The sequence below is a fragment of the Hyperoodon ampullatus genome, assembly GCF_949752795.1.
Source record: "Hyperoodon ampullatus genome assembly, chromosome: 4".
NCBI classification, from domain to species: domain Eukaryota; kingdom Metazoa; phylum Chordata; class Mammalia; order Artiodactyla; family Ziphiidae; genus Hyperoodon; species Hyperoodon ampullatus.
The window spans coordinates 60,035,849-60,055,791 of NC_136917.1; the positions used below are offsets into that span (position 1 = coordinate 60,035,849).

At 38.3% G+C, this 19,943-nt stretch overlaps 2 protein-coding genes across 12 annotated transcripts in view; one reads left to right on the forward strand and one right to left on the reverse strand.

Moving 5' to 3' along the window:
* The window catches only part of FAM13B (family with sequence similarity 13 member B), a gene marked incomplete at both ends in the record, with an annotated part of 63,269 nt that extends 49,868 nt beyond the window's left edge, over window positions 1–13,401 (forward strand). For 4 of the 10 annotated variants that reach the window (XM_079702141.1, XM_079702143.1, XM_079702144.1 and 1 more), the window contains 10 exons: window positions 12–222; window positions 858–987; window positions 2,396–2,477; window positions 4,123–4,352; window positions 6,977–7,060; window positions 7,290–7,385; window positions 10,030–10,113; window positions 10,207–10,370; window positions 11,128–11,229; window positions 13,278–13,401. In XM_079702141.1, the coding sequence (XP_079558267.1) occupies window positions 12–222; window positions 858–987; window positions 2,396–2,477; window positions 4,123–4,352; window positions 6,977–7,060; window positions 7,290–7,385; window positions 10,030–10,113; window positions 10,207–10,370; window positions 11,128–11,229; window positions 13,278–13,401 (1,307 nt within the window). The remainder of the gene's footprint in view (window positions 1–11; window positions 223–857; window positions 988–2,395; window positions 2,478–4,122; window positions 4,353–6,976; window positions 7,061–7,289; window positions 7,386–10,029; window positions 10,114–10,206; window positions 10,371–11,127; window positions 11,230–13,277) is intronic. The other 6 variants (XM_079702145.1, XM_079702146.1, XM_079702150.1 and 3 more) reach the window with 3 other exon arrangements.
* A 79-nt stretch (window positions 13,402–13,480) lies between these two features.
* The window catches only part of PKD2L2 (polycystin 2 like 2, transient receptor potential cation channel), a gene marked incomplete at both ends in the record, with an annotated part of 47,205 nt that continues 40,742 nt past the window's right edge, over window positions 13,481–19,943 (reverse strand). Inside the window, 2 exons of one of the 2 annotated variants that reach the window (XM_079702152.1) lie at window positions 13,481–13,532; window positions 17,491–17,603. In XM_079702152.1, coding sequence (XP_079558278.1) covers window positions 13,481–13,532; window positions 17,491–17,603 — 165 coding nt within the window. Of the gene's footprint in view, window positions 13,533–16,951; window positions 17,049–17,490; window positions 17,604–19,943 lie in introns of those variants that run through there. The other variant, XM_079702153.1, reaches the window with a different exon arrangement.

Here is a 19,943-nt window from a genome sequence, read left to right on the forward strand (position 1 = left end):
TTGTTTTGCAGAGCCATTTCCTGCTTTTAAGTCTTGGCAGGAAGACTCTGAGTCTGGAGAAGCTCAACTCTCTCCACAAGCTGGAAGAATGAATCATCATCCTCTGGAAGAGGACTGTCCTCCAGTATTATCACACCGGAGTTTAGATTTTGGGCAAAGCCAGCGTTTCCTACATGATCCAGAAACGTTGGATTCCTCATCGAAAGCACTTTCTTTTGCTAGGTATATGACTTTTATGTTCTTACAGGAGGTGAATCCTATCACATACCCAGGTCCTTTGAGAGATTTTAATCCTCCAGACCTGCAGTTGAGAGCTTTCTCCCCTATTTCATGAAGCATGCTTTTGTAATTTTTTATTTTGGGTGCCCCTAAATTCTGAGTTCACTGAGGTATTTTTGGGTTTTGCTGTCCAATAAGACATCTTTCCATGGTGTTTTTATTCATTTGTTACTGAAATATGGAACTCTGGAAGGGAAGCCGCAAGTGGAGCTCACCAATACTGTATATTTTTATTGTCAAAACTTAAAATTGATCCTGAAAGTTAGAACCTTTCCTTTGCAGTTTGAACACCAAAAGAGCTCTGAGCTGCTAGATGTCTTTGTTTCTCTTCTGCCTTTGCCCAAACAACTTTTGAATGATTCCCAATTGTTTTCATCGCTACTTGTGTTAGCTAATTTTGTGGCCTCTAACATAGTTCAAGTTTCTTTTTACTACCTGTCCTTTAGTGTTAGGGACTTAATTTCACTTTAAAAATATACTTCTTGGTAATAGTATCATGTTTTATCAGGATAATAAGAGAGATGGTGTCGATAACTTAAAGATTTAACTAACAGTATTTACCTCTTGTTTTAATTCAGGATTCGAAGATCATCTTTTAGTTCAAAAGATGAAAAAAGAGAAGACAGAACACCATATCAATTAGTCAAGAAACTTCAGAAAAAAATCAGACAATTTGAGGAACAGTTTGAAAGGGAAAGAAATAGCAAGGTAAGTTTGCAGCATTGTCCACTGTGAGGTAGATCTGTTGGAACTTTCTTGGAGAGCTTTAGTGCATCTCTTTCCTGGGAGAGAGAACGAATCTAAGATGCCCAGAGAAAGTGATCATGTAGATCTGAGATTATATAGGTCCTTAGCCTTCTGATTCCAGACCAGTATTCTTGCCATTGCACCATTGCATTTTTATATTTCTATTGGAAAACAGCTTGTAGAATTCTTAAAGCAAATACTTTACATTGACAAATCACGTTAATGCTGTGCTCTCTGAAAAACCACAGGTAGCCAGGGGAGGTGGGGGTGGAGGGATGAGATATTTAATAATTAGAACATGTGAAGTGGAAAAAGTCCTATACTTGGAGTCGGAAGACCCATATTCAAATCTGGCTTCTGCAAGTTCATAGGCCCTCCTCCGAGAGAGCTTTACTTAATATCTTGCCCTGTCTACTTAAAGTAAGATGAAATGAGGATTGAGTGAAATCTCTGCCATGGGAACTATAAAATACTATTTGGGCATAAATTAAAATAACCATTGGGACTTCCTGGCGGTCCAGTTGTTAAGACTCTACGCTTCCACTGCAGGGGGCATGAGTTCAATCCCTGGTCAGGGAACTAAGATCCTGCATGCTGTGCAGCGTGGCAAAAAAACAAAAAAACAAAAAACCATTGCTTACCCACAAAGGTTTAAATGGATTCTCTTTCTTTTTTTAGAATTTCATATCTTAATTTTATTGAGATGTTAACAAATCTCTTAAACTATCTTTATGAAAGACCACTGTCTATCTATGAGTAGATTTATAGTGGTAGGGTTGTTTTAGGTTGGATCATCTGGGAAACATTCTGAGACAGAGATTTCAGTGCATATGATTTCCAAGGGAGTGTTTAGGGAGAATCGCAGCTGTAAGGAGTGAGGCCAGCGTGGTTTAGTAGAGGAGATTCCACAGGGTCTCAGGCTAGGATGGCTGCTCAGGATTGACCTGAATTGAGATGAGGGCGCCAGCCCTTTTTTTTTTTTTTTTTTTTTTTTTTTTTTTGCGGTACGCGGGCCTCTCACCGCTGTGGCCTCTCCCATTGCGGAGCACAGGCTCCGGACGCGCAGGCTCAGCAGCCACGGCTCACGGGCCCAGCCACTCCGTGGCATGTGGGATCTTCCCGGACCAGGGCACGAACCCGTGTCCCCTGCATCGGCAGGTGGACTCTCAACCACTGCGCCACCAGGGGAGCTCCCGCCAGCCCTTTTTAATTGCACATAATCAGTCATGGATGCTGGCTGCTCTGGAGGAAGGGTTGTAACCTTGGGCCAGGCAGCTCCTTTGGGCAAAGGCAATTATCAGAGAGGGACTTAGCGCAGTAGGGGGTTGATGAGTGCCTAATCAGTGATTCTGTTTTCTTAATTTTTCAGCCCTCCTACAGTGATATAGCAGCCAATCCAAAGGTATTAAAATGGATGACAGAGCTCACCAAACTGCGAAAGCAGATCAAAGGTATAAAATGTGCCATTTTTCTAATATAATTGCATTTTAAAATATTTATAATAATATCTGAGAATTATAGTTATAATTTTTGATAATTTTAAACCTTGGACACTATCTGGCAAAATAAAAGTTCTCTTGTTCTTTTAGTAGTTATGGTCAAAGTTGCAATACTATATTACATTCTTCCAAAAGTCTTTCATGTGTTTTTATTAGTAATAGTCTTTTGAAGGGTACCCTAGATTATATATGCACAGGTGGTATTGTATTATGAAATTTATATGAAACATTTCAAATATTAAGCAGTTTTGGGTTTAGGCAGGTATTAAGAATTTTTGGTGGGTATTTCATCTAAGGCTAAGAATAATCATCAGCCTTTTATACTACAAAGACTAAATTGTAAGTTGTCTTGAATCAAAAACTAGGTCGTGTGTTACTGGGTGTCAGTCCAGTATAGCACATGCTAAGGTATATTTCCTTTGTGGGTGTTTAGTGAACATGCTTTTTAATAATTGTTAATACCTAAAAAATTATCTGTACCAAGTGTGGGTTTGTAATCTGGAGCATCACATTTTGGTTTATTCATTTGAATTTATTCAACAGAAATTTTAGTGTCTGTAAATACCAAGTACTTGAAGACATCTGAGGTTGTAGCAGTGAACAAGACAAACAGGGTCCCTATTGTCATTGAGTTTATTTACATTCTTATGGTTACATAAGTTCTCCTACTTCTTTAGAATTTTCCCTTAAAATTCTGTCAAAATTTTCCTCATTTAACACCAGTTTCCAACCATCAGTGAGAATCACTACCTTGAATGTATTACTAATGAGTGTCATTAAATTATTAGCCTCCTAACTAATTTCCCAATTTTCTTCCACTCTTACTGTCCTACAGTGCATTCTCTGCATAGCAGCCAAAATTATCTTTTATAAAAACTATGTTACTATCTTGTTCATAGCTCTTCAGTGGGCTTCCCTTTCCACTTTAGAATAAAGTCCAAACCCCTTACCCAGGCTTTCAAGGCCCTTTATACTCTGCCCTTTGCCCATTTTATCACTTTTCCTCATTTTCTGTTCCTTAAATATATCATGGTTTAGGGACCTTGCCCTGGCTATTGCCTCAACTGGGGAGAAATGTTCTTCCCCTAAATCTTCTATGCTAGGTTAGCTCCTTTTAAATCCATGTTCAACTAGGATGTCACCATCTCAGAAAGGCCTTCTTTGTCAATTCCATCCAAAGGAGTTGCTCTTCCAAAAAGCACACTTCTTTAACATTGTGACATCATTCTATTTTATCTTCTTTATAGCACTTAGCACTCATTGAAATTATTTTATTAATCTGATTACTTAGTTTTTGTTTTTTACTTCCTGAATACATGCTCCATGACAACAGAGATCATGTTTGTTTGTTTACTACTGTATGCTTATCAGAGCATCTTACTTTAGTCGGCTTTATATGAATATTGGTTGAAAGAAAAACCATATAGTTCTCTCAGTGTATATATATAATTTAAATATTTCATGTGACTTTGAAATATCTGAGCCTGTGTGTTGTTGATGTATACTTTGCTTTTGCATCTCTTGCATCTTTTTTGACCTCGCTTTATTTTAGCTAAAATCAGTATTACTGATCTACCCTCTTGGTTCTGAAATGTAGATGCAAAACACAAAACCTCTGATGGAGAGTTTGTACCTCAGACACGTCCACGTAGTAACACTCTTCCAAAAAGCTTTGGCTCTTCTCTAGACCATGAAGATGAAGAGAATGAAGATGAATCCCGGGTCATTCAGAAGGAGAAGAAGCCATCTAAGGAAGCAACACTTGAACTTATTCTGAAAAGACTGAAAGAAAAACGTGTTGAGAGGTGTCTTCCAGAAGATATCAAAGTAATCTTGAGCTATGATTTTTGCCCAGACTAGCCTTTAGAATACCTGAAATAGAATAATTACAATAGTGGCATAAAGATGTCTAGGTAGTCTGCTGGCCTTAGTTTACTCTCCAGGTTTGTAGTTATAGAAGCATGTTTTTATCAGCACAGCAGAAGTGCTTGAGTCAAAATAATAAAACTAAAAAAACTAGAACATGGTCTGTTCACTTATATTGGAGGCAGTTAGCAAGATGAGTGTGTTAAGAGCACAAAATATACCTGAGTTTCAATCTTGCCCTTGTATCTTAGTAGTTGTACGTATTAAACTCTTAGCTTATGCCAGTTCCTGACTGGTTATATTATGTGCATTCTGCTGCTGAGTCCCTTCAACCATGTGACTGCGATTATGTCCATTAAAGTACTAACACAATATGGTTATGAGGACTAATTGAATGCACTTTTATGAAGAACCATTACTTAGTATAGCCTATGCCTAGGGCAGTCTTGGTCAAAGCACTTGGCAACCAAGATCATTTATCAGATGAAACTTGCTGGGAGACTACAGAGGTAGATGGTCTTAGGTGAACTTTTGTCCAGGCAGTGATGAATCCTGATGTGCATTTTTATCTTGACAACAGAGTACACCTCATGATCGAAATATTGGAGTCTTTCTCCCTTCAAACAGAGCTGGATTAGAAATTCTAGTTGCTCCTCTCCCCAGTTTTTCTTTCATTCTTGGTTTTTTTTTTTTTTTTTTTTTTTTTGCGGTACATGGGCCTCTCACTGTTGTGGCCCCTCCCGCCACGGAGCACAGGCTCCGGACGCACAGGCTCAGCAGCCATGGCTCAAGGGCCCAGCCGCTCCGCGGCATGTGGGATCCTCCCAGACCAGAGCACGAACCCGCGTCCCCTGCATCGGCAGGCGGACTCTCAACCACTGCGCCACCAGGGAAGCCCTCTTTCATTCTTTATTTATTTTTGGTGCATTGGATCTTCATTGCTACATGCAGGCTTTCTCTAGTTGTGGCGAGTGGGGGCTACTCTTCGTTGCAGTGCACAGGCTTCTCATTGCGGTGACTTCTCTTGTTGCGGAGCATGGGCTTTAGGCGCCCGGGCTTCAGTGGTTGTGGCTTGTGGGCTCAGTAGTTGTGGCTCACGGGCTCTAGAACACAGGCTCAGTAGTTGTGGCACACGGGCTTAGTTGCTCTGCGGCATGTGGGATCTTCCTGGACCAGGGATCGAACCCGTGTCCCCTGCATTGGCAGGCGGATTCTTAACCACTGCGCCACCAGAGAAGTTCCCCCCATTTTTCTTGGTTTTGCTTTTATGTTATACCAGCCTCCTCTCCTCCTCACCCCCTTTTCTATAAATGATTTTGATTGGATTAGCTTTATTCAAATTCCTTTTCCTAGGTTTAAGATTCAAGCTTGAGGTTGAAATCACAATGTTTTACAGAGTCTACACCTAGCTATCCTCTACTGAACGTACATAATCTAAAATGCTTGTTATAGGAAGTACGTATCCACTGAAGTTTTTTTTGTACCTCTGATTTTCATTGTGATGACAAACGGTGTAGTTTTAATTAGTCCTAGGAGTAATTGGAGAGTTTTATTTGGATTAAAGTGTATTCTGTGGAACATTGGTTCATTGGTATGTTAAAAGGTCATGCTGTGGAACAAAGGGAGAAGGAGTTATGGGCAAATAAATTTGGGATTCCTGCCTACTACCATTAGAGTACTGAAAGATGGGAGAAGAGTATCTTACTTTCAGTATAAAGAAAGTGCCAGATGAAGGGGAACTGAAGTCATAGAGTAGAAGGCTAGGGTCACAAATTGACATTGTTGAGCTTTTTTCAGGATCTTTCCACTATACTGCTGCCAGATTTTAACAGTTTAGGAGAAACACCAGGTTTAAGACCTGTACTTGTTGTGTGCATGTGTTTTGTGTATGTGCCCACGCACAACAAAATTATAGTTATAATGCTAATAAAAGATTATGTGCAGGGCTTCCCTGGTGGCGCAGTGGTTGGGAGTCCGCCTGCCGATGCAGGTCCGGGGGGATCCCACATGCCACGGAGCGGCTGGGCCCGTGAGCTGTGGCCGCTGAGCCTGCGCATCTGGAGCCTGTGCTCCGCAATGGGAGGGGCCGCAGCGGTGAGAGGCCCGCGTACCGCAAAAAAAAAAAGAAAAGATTATGTGCAAAATTAAGTAAACTAATAGGCATTTATTTTGTTTATTGTGTGCTGAGTAGGCACTGTGTAAATGCCTTTACAACGTATTAACTCATTTAGTCCTCATTAGAGCTCTGTGAGGTAGGTGAAGTATCCCCATTTACAGATCAGGATGTTGAACAAAAAGAGGCTAAGTAACTGGTACTAAGCTCTGGTATTCATAACTTATTCAGATAAAATATAATAAATCAAACCACCAAAGGCAGTTGGTACCTAGTTTTAGAAGACCAGATTCTCCAAGAGACTGAAAAATGTTGCCTGCAAATCCGTTAGCAAAGGATGTGTTCTTATTAACCTAAGCAAGAGTGGTAATGGGCTGCTCTTTCAACCAAATTATTTACATTGTGCTGGGGAAGGGAATGATGCTGCTAATGGGAGGGGTTTTTTTTTTGTTTTTTGTTTTTTTTATTCTAGAAAATGACAAAAGATCATTTGGTAGAAGAGAAAACTTCTCTCCAGAAAAGTCTTCTTTATTATGAAAGTCAACATGGAAGGCCGGTAATGTCTCTCTTGCTGAAAACATTTTATTTTCTGTCTTAAAGAACATGAATCACTTTTGTGGCCCACATCTTCAGAGCTGTTTCATAGAGCATTGTTTCCTACATTTGGGAGATTGCCTACTTATTTAAAATTACTTTTTAAAAATTGCAGGGAAAGTCATATTGCTCAATGTTTTAGAAATTTTAGATTTCTGATGACTAGGTGATTTCCATTTTTCTTGCTTCAGGTAACCAGGGAAGAAAGGCACATTGTTAAACCTCTTTATGATAGATACAGACTTGTAAAACAGATGCTGACAAGAGCTAGCATCACTCCTGTCCTTGTAAGTAAAACATGCGAATATTTATCTAGTTCATTTTACCAAAAGCTACTCTTTAAAAAAAAAATTATTATTATGGTGGTATATTAGAGAAATACACAGCCAAGGTAACAAGAATTGTGTATGTAAGGTGAGGTTACTGCTTTAAAAGAATAGGAAATTAATAATAAATGCCTACTATTACCTCCCAGGCACTCTTATAAGCATTTTTACTTATGATTATGTCATTAAGTCCTGACAAGTTAAGTCACAACAGGTAGAGAGGACGGTAGCCTCATTTCACAGATGATGAACCTGAAACTCAGGAGTGATGTGCCCAGGGTCACCTACTTGTAGAATTAAAAACTCGTATTTCAGACGCTTGCGTAATTTCTTCCCATTTAAATTCATGCCTTTGAAAATACATTACTTTTGTGATGGCCATCGTGATGATGTTCACTTAATTGCACAATAATGTAAACTGATATTTTTTCAAGTTCATCTTTTTTAACAAAGTCTATTAAAATAATACTTATTCATATATATGTGCATTTTATTTGAGAAAAAATGAAAACTCAAATGCTTACGTGCATATTAAGTGCTATCCCCAAATTAACCCTTAGATGGTATGGCTCTAGATGTCTCTCAGGCTCAAATAATAAACAGCATGTGCCCATTCTGCATCATCTCCTAGGAATTAATTCTCTGGAGCTTATGGTTTGCTTAAGCTTGCAGGCCATTTTTATGTTGATGGCCTCTTAGAATAGGGTTCCCTTTAGGCTTCGACTCTGGCTACTCATTATTAGAATGTTAACAGTGGCCTTCTGAGCACCTTTTATTTGGCCCTTATATAAACATTCTTTTTTAACTGGCTGTTTTTTTAGTTGGCCATCTCTTAACAGTATTTAGATATAATCAGTTTTCTTTGAACAGTGAATCCTTTATAGTTTATATTCTTTTCACACATAAGATAGTTTAATACAGATTTTATCTTTTGATTACAATGTATTTTTTGTGTGTCACTGACATTTTCATAATTCCATAATAGTATAAATAGTCTTTGAATTTATTTATGAAAACCATCTTAGAATTCCACACATTCATTTTTAAAAACTGAGTCTATAGGAGGCATTTCTAGATCTTATGGACGCCTAAATATGACTGTCATAAAGAGAAATTTGGAATCTAAAAATTAAGCCAAGGGCTTCCCTGGTGGCGCAGTGGTTGGGAGTCTGCCTGCCGATGCAGGGGACGCAGGTTCGTGCCCTGGTCCGGGAAGATCCCACATGCCTTGGAGTGGCTGGGCCCGTGAGCCATGGCCGCTGGGCCTGCGCATCCAGAGCCTGTGCTCCGTGGCGGGAGAGGCCACAGCAGTGAGAGGCCCGCGTACCGCAAAAAAAATAAATAAATAAAATAAAAAAAAATTAAAAAAAATAAAAATTAAGCCAAGACAATAGGAAAGAATCATTTTTCCAACAGATGGCGCTAGCAGTTCCTCAAAAGTTTAAACATAGAGTTACCATATGACCTAGCAGTTCTCTTCCTAGGTATATACCCAAGAGCATTGAAAACATATGTCCACACAAAAATTTGTAGACAAGTCTTCAGAGTAGCATTGTTCATAATAGCCAAAGTGTAAAAACAGTCCAGATGTTCAGCCAACTGATAGATAAACATAATGGGGTATATCCATATAGTGGAATATTATTCAGCCATGCAAAGGAATGAAGTACTGGTACACACTATAACCTGGATAAACCTTGAAAACATTTATGCTAAGTGAAAAAAGCCAGACACAAAAGGCCACATATTGTATGATTCCATTTATACGAAATATCTAGAATAGACCAGCCCATTGAGACAGAAAGTAGATTGTTGTTTGCCATGGGCTGGGGAGAGAGGGCTCATGAGTACAGGGTTTCCTTTTGGGGTGATGAAATGTTCTAGAATCAGATAGTGGTGATGGTTGTACAACTTTGTGCATATACTAAAAACCACTAAATTGTACACTTTAAAAGAGTGAATTTTATGGTATATGAATTACATCTTTTTAAAAATATTTATTTATTTAGCTAACAGTGCTGGTTCTTAGTTGCGGCACACGGGCGGAATCTACGTTGTGGCATGCGGGATCTTTAGTTGCATCATGTAAACTCTTAGTTGCGGCATGTGGGATCTAGTTCCCTGATCAGAGATCGAACCCGGGCCCCCTGCATTGGGAGCACGGAGTCTTAGCTACTGAACCACCAGGGAAGTTCCTATGGTATATGAATTATATCTTAATGAAGCTGTTATTTTTTAAAAAGGAGTATAAAGGGGTCCTCAGACCAAAAAAGTTGACAGCTTGGTTAAAAAGAAAAATGCTCCCAATTAAATAAATAATAAGTCACACATTATTATTTAGAATTTTAAAAACATTTATTGAATGAGCTCTTTTAGAATTACCTAGACACAAATTATCATTTGTCACTCTTATGTATACATAACAAGAAAAAAGCAAAAATAAATTTAGTAAGGAATTCCTAAAAAATTTTAAAGCATATGGTTAGAATTTTGAAAATAAAGTTAAGATCTATTAAACTTTATTTTAACTGTATTAGTGAAGTGAATCTTCATTGAACATTTAAAATACTTAAAATGTAACCCACTTATATGTTTATTGTTACAGGGATCTCCATCCACCAAGCGAAGGGGTCAGATGTTACAGCCAATCATAGAAGGAGAAACTGCACATTTTTTTGAAGAAATCAAGGTAATCCTTAAGAGAAATTATTCTCTGATCTTTTTCCTAAAGGAAAAATTGAAATCATGGCATGTTTGATTCTCTATTTGTATATATTTTTAGGAAGAAGAAGAAGATGGTGTTAGTCTGTCCTCTGAGTTAACTGATATCTTGAAAACTGCTGTACAGGCACAGTCTTCATTGGAAAACTCAGAATCTGATATGGAAGAAAATCAAGAAAAACTGGCTCTAGATCTCCGATTGTCAAGTACTCGAGCAGCTTCTATGTATGTGTCCTGGTTTGTGATTTTAACCTATTCATGTAATAAAATTTATATGCAAAGAAATTCAGTGTTAAGTAATTGAGTAAAGAAAAGAAATACACCCATTTTAAAAAGTGTGCTTTACAAATACATGTTGTGATTCACATTTTCTTTATTGAAAATTAGTGTGTTTTAAAAATTAAAAAAAACAGGCTTCCCTGGTGGCACAGTGGTTGAGAGTCCGCCTGCTGATACAGGGGACACGGGTTTGTGCCCCGGTCCAGGAAGGTCCCACATGCCACGGAGCGGCTGGGCCCGTGAGCCGTGGCCGCTGAGCCTGCGCGTCCGGAGCCTGCGCTCCGCAACGGGAGAGGCCACAACAGTGAGAGGCCCGCATACCACAAAAAAAAAAAAAATTAAAAAAAACTAAAATTCTACGTTTGCTGTATGACAAAGTGCTGGAACCAGCTGAGAGTCGTCTGTTAGTTTGTGCTCTTTCAGCTTCTTTACCTGATGTGGCCTTTGGTTCTAGTTGTTAGCCCTGGCGTCACTTTAGGATCATGTGGGAAGTTGTTTTGTTTTTGTTTTTGTTTTAAATACTTATGCAGAGCCCTACCAGCAGCTATTCTGATTTAGTCGCTCCAAGGTGAAACTTAAGACATTGGTATATTCTAAAAGCTCCCCAGCTGGCTTGATTTTGCAGCCAGGGTTAGACACATTGTTAAGAACATAATGAATCAAAAGTGCCCTTTCAAATGTTTTCTTCCCATTTCAATTTTAGGCCCGAATTACTGGAACAACTTTGGAAAGCCAGAGCTGAAAAAAAGAAACTACGTAAAACATTACGGGAATTTGAAGAAGCATTTTATCAACAAAATGGAAGGTTTGTTGAGCATCACAAAATTGAATCTTCTTTCTTCTTAAACTCACAAGTGCCCATATGTTGAAATAAAGAAATATATAAGAATAGAAATAAATTGTGCATATAAGGATGTTAGCATTGAAAATAACAGTAAAAACATTCCTTTATACTGTGCAGCCCTGCTGTTAATGGAAAGAAAAAGTCAGAGCTGGAGTAAACAACATCTGACAAAATATTTCAGGACTGTCCTAGAGAATGCTTGGTTGAGTGGCAGTTATTTTATGTTCCTTAATTCAGTATCCTCACCCTTTTGGAAGTGTTTGTGAAACGAGATCTCCTTTTAGAAAGGGTCCCAAATATGAGTGGTATCCTAACTAGTTTGGATTCTTATACTGAGACCATTGCTGCTCAGGCTGCATGTTGGGTCATTCTAGGGCACATATTTCCAAGGTGTGTATCAGTGTGGCAGTCATGTGGCTCCCCTATAATACAATATGGCAAGTGCCTTTATCTAACTGGGTAATACACAGTTGACCCAGTGGGACTCTTTTAAAAGTAAGAAAAATACATTCTAATTCAGATTGTGGCCAGAAATGAGGATTATTTATCTCAGGCCTCAGAAAGTTTTTCCATGTTACCAGACGGTCTTACCAAGCCAACAGCTCTATAGTAGTCCCCCCTCTTCAGTTTCTCTTTGCAGTTTCAGTTACTCCATGGTTAATTGTGGTCCAGAAATATTAAATGGAAAGTTTAGAAATAAACAATTCATAAAGTTTAAATTGTGCACTGTCCTGAGTAGTGTCATGAAATCTCGTGCCGGCCCACCCAGGACGTGAAGCATACCTTTGTCCAGCATATCCTGCCCCTTAGTCAGTTAGTATCCGTCTTGTTTGTCAGATCAGTCGTCACAGTATCTCAGTGCTTGTGCTCAAGTAACCCTTACTTTACTTAATGCCCCAAAGTGCAAGAGTAGTGATGCTAGCAATTCAGTTATGCCAAGAGGAGCCACAGAGTAGCCACAGAGTACTTCAGGTGAAAAGGGGAAAGTTCTTGACTCAGTGAGGCTACGAAAAAAATCATGTGCTGACGTGCTCCGATCTATAATAAGAACGAATCTATCCATGAAATTTTGAAGAAGGAAAAGGAAATTTGTACTGGTTTTGCTGTCATACCTCAAACTGCAGAAGTTATGGCCACAGTGGATGATAAGTGCTTAGTTAGTATGGAAAAGGCTTTAAACTTGTACAGTAAGATGTTTTGAGGGAGCCCACATTCACATAACTTTTATTACAGTGTATTGTTATAATTATTCTATTTTATTATTAGTTATTGTTAATCTCTTACTGTATCTAATTTATAAATTAAACTTTATCATAGGTATGTATGTATAGTATATATAGGGTTTGGTTTCAGACATCCACTGGGGTCTTGGAATGTATCCCCACGGATAAGGGGGGGGACTACTGTGTTTGAGAGTCTTCTATGTAGGTTGGCATATATGGTTAAAAAAATCTCAAGTGTGTTTTCCAAGTACCTTCTAATTCTTTGTTTTATTGGAAAAAAACTTTGCTTGTAATTAGGATAGTTTGATGCTTTACTTGGTTATTAATCTGAATTGCATTGGGTCAGTAATATAAAGTGAGAAAAATGATTTTTTCGCTACCAGTAAGATGTTTTACTTCTATATCTTAATTCACTGAAGCCAGAGTTAAGTAATGTATGGAATGTATGAAATGACTCAGCATAGCCTCTAGCACTTAGTATACACTCACAGACCTGACAGAGTCTAGTAGCTCATGTCTTATTAAAATATTTGATTATCTGTAGTTACCTACAATCATCATTGATACTAATATCATCAATTAATCTGTCAATAGAGAAATACATCAAAATTAGAAGTGTTTTAGGAATATTCCATTGGGATGAAGGGAATTAGTCCAATAATCTTTTTTTTTCTTGCAGAACAGTTTTTTATTTGAGTTTGTGTTGGGTAATATTCTGTCTCTCATTACAACAACTTCTGGGACTTTATTTTCCAGATGATCTCTAGGTTTTATTTTTTCCCCTAGGAATGCCCAGAAAGAGGATCGTGTTCCAGTGCTTGAGGAGTACAGGGAGTACAAGAAAATTAAAGCCAAGCTTAGGCTTCTTGAAGTTCTTATCAGCAAACAAGATTCTTCAAAATCCATATAAAATATGGTCCTTGAAAACATCATAAAATCAGTTGTATTCCCTGAAGCTATCATCATGTGTACTTGGCTGGTACTTAAGTTCATTTTGTCAGGCACTCACAGAGTCTCATTTTGTACTTGCTGGTGGTGCCACTAGAGAAATGATGGGAGGGTAAGTAGACCCTGTCTGGGGAGTGCGATGTTCCATGTTAACCACAGACTGCCCCTCTACCTTTAGCAAACATCCACTTTTCTTCATTGTTTTGTACTACAGATACATCGTGTTAGTAAAAGACTAATATTTTATCTTTTCAACTTTAAGAACTTTGGAGATAGAAGCTTTTTGTTATTACCAACTTTATTATTTTGTTTTTCATTACTCAAGAAAATTGAGAGGAAAATCTTCACATTGAATTCTTCTTCAGTTGCCTTTTTCTTACAGAATGACTGAAAATTTGAAAGAAAAGCCTATAAATGTGCACATATGCAACTATGTTCTGTGTTTTCTTAGAAAACCAAAATCAACTGAAATTTCAAGTCCTACTGTGGAACATATTTCTGTTAAATTCCCAAAGTGACACTTTCTCACAGGTAGTATGTTAGCAGAATTTTGCAATTCAGTGGTCACACAGCTCCTGGATGAAGATAACAGTGGGTAGACCAAAAAGTGACCTTGCTTATTAGTATAGTGAAAACACACACCACACATCACACACAGAACTGAATTATATCACATGCTGCCTTTGGGACTTAAGTTACTGTTTGTTTCCTCAGTTACAGTTTATCAGTTGGTGATGATGTGATTTGTCTGGATTAGATCCTGCATTTTTTCCCCCTACCCACCTCCAGATAATGTGAGAAAATAGCCATGTCAGTATGTAGGAACTCTGATGGTGCTCAGATTTGTGTGTTCAATCAAATGGGCTTAAATTGGCAAAAGAATCATTATGCCTGAAGTAAATCTATTCTTAACAAGGGCTATACCACTGCATTTTTACATGTACCTTCAAGGGGTTGCATCATTTTTTTTTCTTTTTTAATCAGCAAAATCCATAAAGAAAACATCCTCTAAAGGGATCACCTTTTGCTCAATCACATGCTGTTTAAAGCAGCTGGTTACAGGTGTATTGTGGTATGCCCCTTGTCATACACTCTAAGCATATCTTTTTTTCTCTGGCTTTGCATGGCTTTTCTTCAGGTTCTTTCCTGGTATGATTCTGCTAATTATTTTCACAGAATGGTTAACAATATGATAGTCATTAACAGCATATTCTGATGAGGCTTAATCTAAGTGTTAATTTTTTTCCTGGTGCTTTTTTGGATTGATGAGTGTCTCACTTTGTGCCCATGTTTGCATGCAGTGACTCATGCATGGTTTTCTTAACTAGCTAATATTCATAATTTGTTCCATACAAAAATGGACTTTTGCAGCATCCTTTAATAAGGTGAGGGAAGCATGAACCTCAGACTTCTGGCACTATTACATAACACATGAAGTAGCTTGATAATAAGTAGCATTTCTAGTACTTCACATTACACCTGTGCAATGCCTTTTTTGGGGGGAGGGAATGTTCCTTGGTAGTGAACGTGTCATTGGGGAATAAAGCACTAAATCCAGCCCTTTTCGCGTGGTTTCCTTTTGATACAGCTAGGTTATTCATAATGTACACCTAGAAATGTGAAATTGAGAACACCAAAAGATGTTATCACTTTGATTTGAATTCATCATGCAGTGTACGTTTAGTTCATTTCTTTCAGTCTCCAACAGGAGTATATCCAAACATCTTATTTAATGTGCACTGTATATTGTTTTATATGAATGTTTTATTTTATATACCACATGCAAAAATGTCCATATGCACTATTTAAATGTTTTAAATAATATATTCCTTCTTTATAATGCTAAATCTATATGAGTACCATATTTTTATAAGTCAGTGGCCTGACTGGTTTCATTTTAGAATTAACAGCTGCTTCATGATGTTGGTTATTCACTGTTAATGTTTGGCTGTGAGTAGAATAGATAAAAAGTGGCATGGCAGCACTTATGCTATGTGACAGTATTGTGTGTCATAGTTCAGTAGTAAGTGGTAGAATTAGGCAGTTTGTGATAATTTTACTTTGGTACAAGTAAAAACTGTATATCTATATATAAACAATATATAGATATATATGAGTACAAGTATAATTGCATTGCTGTGTTTGGCACTTCATTGTATAGACTTTTGTAATAAAAGACCTTTAATGTTTTAAGTCATTGTAAATGTTTTTTGTTTTTTTCACTAGATGTTTAAAAAGAAGAAATAAAACCCTCAAGTGTTCCCTTGCCTTAATGTTCTCAGGCTTTGTTTGAATTACCCCAACCAGGAACCATGTGGGGAGACAGCAAGGTTACTAAACCACATGACTGTCTACAGCTCTAGGGAGTGGTAAGACAAGGAAAGGCCATGTTGTTGATTCTCTTTGGAAATCTAGGGAGAAGATGCAGAGAGAATAGTCAGCATTTCTTTTTGCAGTGAATTATCTTATTAAGAAAACTTGGCATACAGTCTCTAAGAGAAGAGCTTGGCTTAAGGAAGGTGGGTATATTTAACAATTCCTTTATTTGAGTTTTACAGTCCAGGGACTGTTGAGCACAGTGTGGAAGTCTATGGTCAAATGATGTTACTTGGGCTTAGAGAACATATAACATATGGCTCTTCTAGGAGGGCTTATGTAACCTATATTAGAAGAGTTTCCTTCCAATTTCCAAAATGCCAGCCATCCAAAACTTCCCAACCATCCATTACAGGGCTTTTGCAACACCCTCATTTACACTTTTCAAACATAACTTCTTATAACCTTGATACTCCTACCTGGCTCTTTTATTTTATGTTTTAAAGGATAGTTTACTTTTAAAGTAGTCGAGGAAGCACTTTTGGGAAACTTCAAATGTGTTACTTTAGAAACTGTCTAGATGAATTTCTAGTTTGAAGATATTAGTGAAATTTCTGTAGGTGGTTGGGAAGTTTGTTCTTCTACACTTTGCCTTCTTCCAGGAGACTTCCAACTGGGAAGAATGGAGGTGAGATTATTTTACTTGGGGTCTTATATAATGGTTTTCTAGACTCCTAAGCATTTATTAATTTACCTTTGGCTAGAGAAATTAGAACATGGCACATGATGAGAATACCAACAGTTCTAATACTCTGTGTAGCATTGAGAAAACTATCTTTACTGACTTATTGAACTATTAGTTAGAGACCTGCCCTAAGAACTAAAAACAATATTATTTTATACTTTCCATTCACATTCCTAGAACTTAATAATAAATCTCATTATAAAAGGCTTCATGTGTACCTGTGTGTGTATACTGTGGAGGCATGTTGTAATACATATGGATTATATATTGGGTCCCATTCCTAGAAATCATTTGATGATTATCATTGAGCCTGACGATAGTTTGATGGTAGCTAGTTTTGTGCTTTTAAAATGTACCCAAAATGGGGACAAATTTAGGAAATAATTCAGTACAGGAATAAATTGTTAGAAATGTTCCATGATTGTATCACAGATTCTCACCTCCTCTTGCCTCAATATTGTAGAGCTGAAACCTTTCTCATCATTTGGTTTAGTTTTAAACTGACGTAGTGTAATTCTTTTTCCAGCTCCACAGCATTTAAAAAGAGGCTAGAGGATAATTTAGAAGGAAGTAGAGAATGAGTCAGTAACAGTTTTGTACATAAAGAGACAGCAGGTTATTAGCGCCTATTGTGAAATACTTTGCGTGGGAAGATAGTATTTTAAGCTCCCAAAACATGCCTAGTATGGCCAGTTACAGATCTAATATTCTAAAGCTGTGTGGAGCACAGTATCTGCTACACATGTCAAGTATAAATGGCAGTTCCTATTATTTAGAGATGTAAGGACAAAAGCAGTTGGTCTTGCTCTCACCTTACATTTAAACAGATGCAGTTTTGTGCTTTCTGTGTCATTTTAAAGTTGGGTAAAAAATTGGGGGAAAAAAGTGGCATCTTAACAGAATGAGATTCTGGGTTCAGGAAAATTGTGGAATGTCCCCAGTCCCCATATCACGATATCCCATAGTACCTTGGTTAGAACAAATGCTTACTCTCGAAATTCTTGTTGAGTGACAGGCTGGTAGTCATCTTGAATTTCTGTAGAATAATACTTTTTCTCAAGCCTCTCTTTCCATTTTTTCATCTGCTCTGCACTTTGAATCTCCTGTAAAGTTAGAGGAAAAAGCATAAGCTGCAATCTTTAAATTTTTCTCTATTGCAGGCCCATGGCACACAAGCATCACAGGGTTGAGAATCTTAAACTTTACTCTCCAGGGCTGTGATTTTGAGCCCCACTGGCTTTTTGCCCTGCCTGATTTTTGGGTCTATGCATTAGCAGAGTCACCTCAGAGAACTTGGTGTTAAAACTGTTTAGCAGAGATAGGGGATTTTTAAATTATGAATATCATCTTATTCCCTTTTCACTGCCTCTTCCACTCTGCATCTCCAGCTGATATTCTCCATTCTTCACTTGGCCAAAGCTGGGATGTTCTTTTCTGTGCCTCTGTTCTATAATGAAGCAAGTGCACATCAAAGTACGTTTGTGGGTATTATTTGCCCTCCAGCTGCTTCTCAGCCAGACTCCTAACAATTCCCAATCTCCTCTTCATAATTACTGCATCAATCTGTGTACTCCAATCTGTCCACATACCCCAGAATAAGCTCCTCATACCAGAAGATTCTTGCTGTGTCCTTCTCTGATTCTAAAGAGTCTTTTCTGTGCTCTGTGCTCACTACCCACCCATTTTCCTTTTAGTGTCCAAATACCTTTTTCCCAACTTTAGAAAAAAAGCTCTGTTATGTTATGGAAAATAGAAACAGCCCTAGAAAAAGAGGGAAAGAGGAGACAGTGCACCCAGATATGATGCAAAGACTTTTCAGTAAATCGGTATGCTATTGCCCTGCTCCAACAGTAATGTTAAGTAGCAAAGTGGATCCCTGTATAAGGGTTCTGATTACCTTCCTCAGAGAGAATGGTAATGCCCAAGTTCATACATTGTTTACCTGATAAATGGATGCTGTTCTGGCCAGAGGAGCTGTGCTATATATCAGAAAGTGTTGGTCTTTAAACCAACATATCTGAAGTAGGAAAGGGTGGTTTTCAATCTTTCTAGTTTTATTTCAGCCACATTACAGCACCTTTGTTTTGACATATTTACCAGTACTTTTAATGTGATATTAAAAAAGTGTTGGGCCCCACAAATATTTCTAAATGACCAGGTCTATTAAAATGTGGATGCATTAGTAATATGCATTGAATAGACTGCCTGGTAAACGATGCATCCTTCAAAAAACCCATCTCAACCATCGCTTTTTCTATGAAGCCTTCCTTGACATTCACAGGAAAGTAATACCTTTCCTCATAGAGCAGCAACTATGTGGGGGCATTTGCTCAAGCTCCTCGGTTCTAGTCAACCCACTTCTTCCCTGTAGGTGGTAGCTGCTGCTTATAATTGTTTCTGGATTAATTCAGTGTTCCACAATGGTTCTTACAGACCTCTCATGCCTCAGAAATGAATTCTGTGAAGTAAACCCCCTCTTTTTGAGCTACCTAGTGTGTTTCTGTTTTTCTGACTGGCCCCTAAGTGATGACTGGTTGGTAGCAGAGAAGGTCCAAAGAAACAGACCCTTATAGACAGTGTGCCTCCACCAAGGGACACAACAATTGACTTAAGAGTTTGAGACCACCGCCTGGCTATTTGGGATTCCTCAGGCTACCGAACCAGCAGGCTAAGAAGTGATTGAGGTAACTGATCCCAATTACCAAGGGGAAATTGGTGCTGCTACAAAATGGGTTCAGAGAGGGCTGTGTTTGGAACCCAGGGAATTCTCTGAGGGGTGCCTCTTAATACTTCCATGTCTAAAACTCTGTAGTTTAAACATTAAGTTCTTAAGGAATTGTGATTTGAGTAGAAAAGGTCTTAACGTCACCCAGAGATGGATACAATTACTCTTGGGACTTTGCTTCTCCCCTTTTGGGGAGAGAATAAGAGGGCCTCCGTTTTCATAGAGGATAGTTCTGTCTTATTAGATGGAAGCTAGAAATAGTTATTGTCAATTTATGGAAGTGCAGATGTGTACTAAATAGCCAAAGGGGGTGAATTCGGCTGACCGTTTAGCTAATATCTCTCAACTCAAAATTTGCCCTCCTAAACTCTTATGCTCTCTTATGCTCTTTATGCTGGATCTCAGGCTTTGCAAACCTCATTCCCTAGACTGTCTTGCTACCAGATTTGTTAGGTTCTGCCTTACTGGACGATGGAGGGGAGAAGGTTCTTCTTGTTTTCTTTCTGTCAGCATTGCTTCTGCAAATGATAGTTGGCTCCAGGCTGCAGTTGTCCAGCTTCTTTTGGCATACCCAGCACCAGCTTCATCATACTCCCTCAGAAGTATCAGGAGCAGCAGGGGTGGGATGGGGGTGACCTCAGAGGTCTGAGCAACAGCTTCAGGCCCCTTAAGTGTCTTAGGTTCCAATAAACCCACCTTTTGTAACCTTAGCCATGGG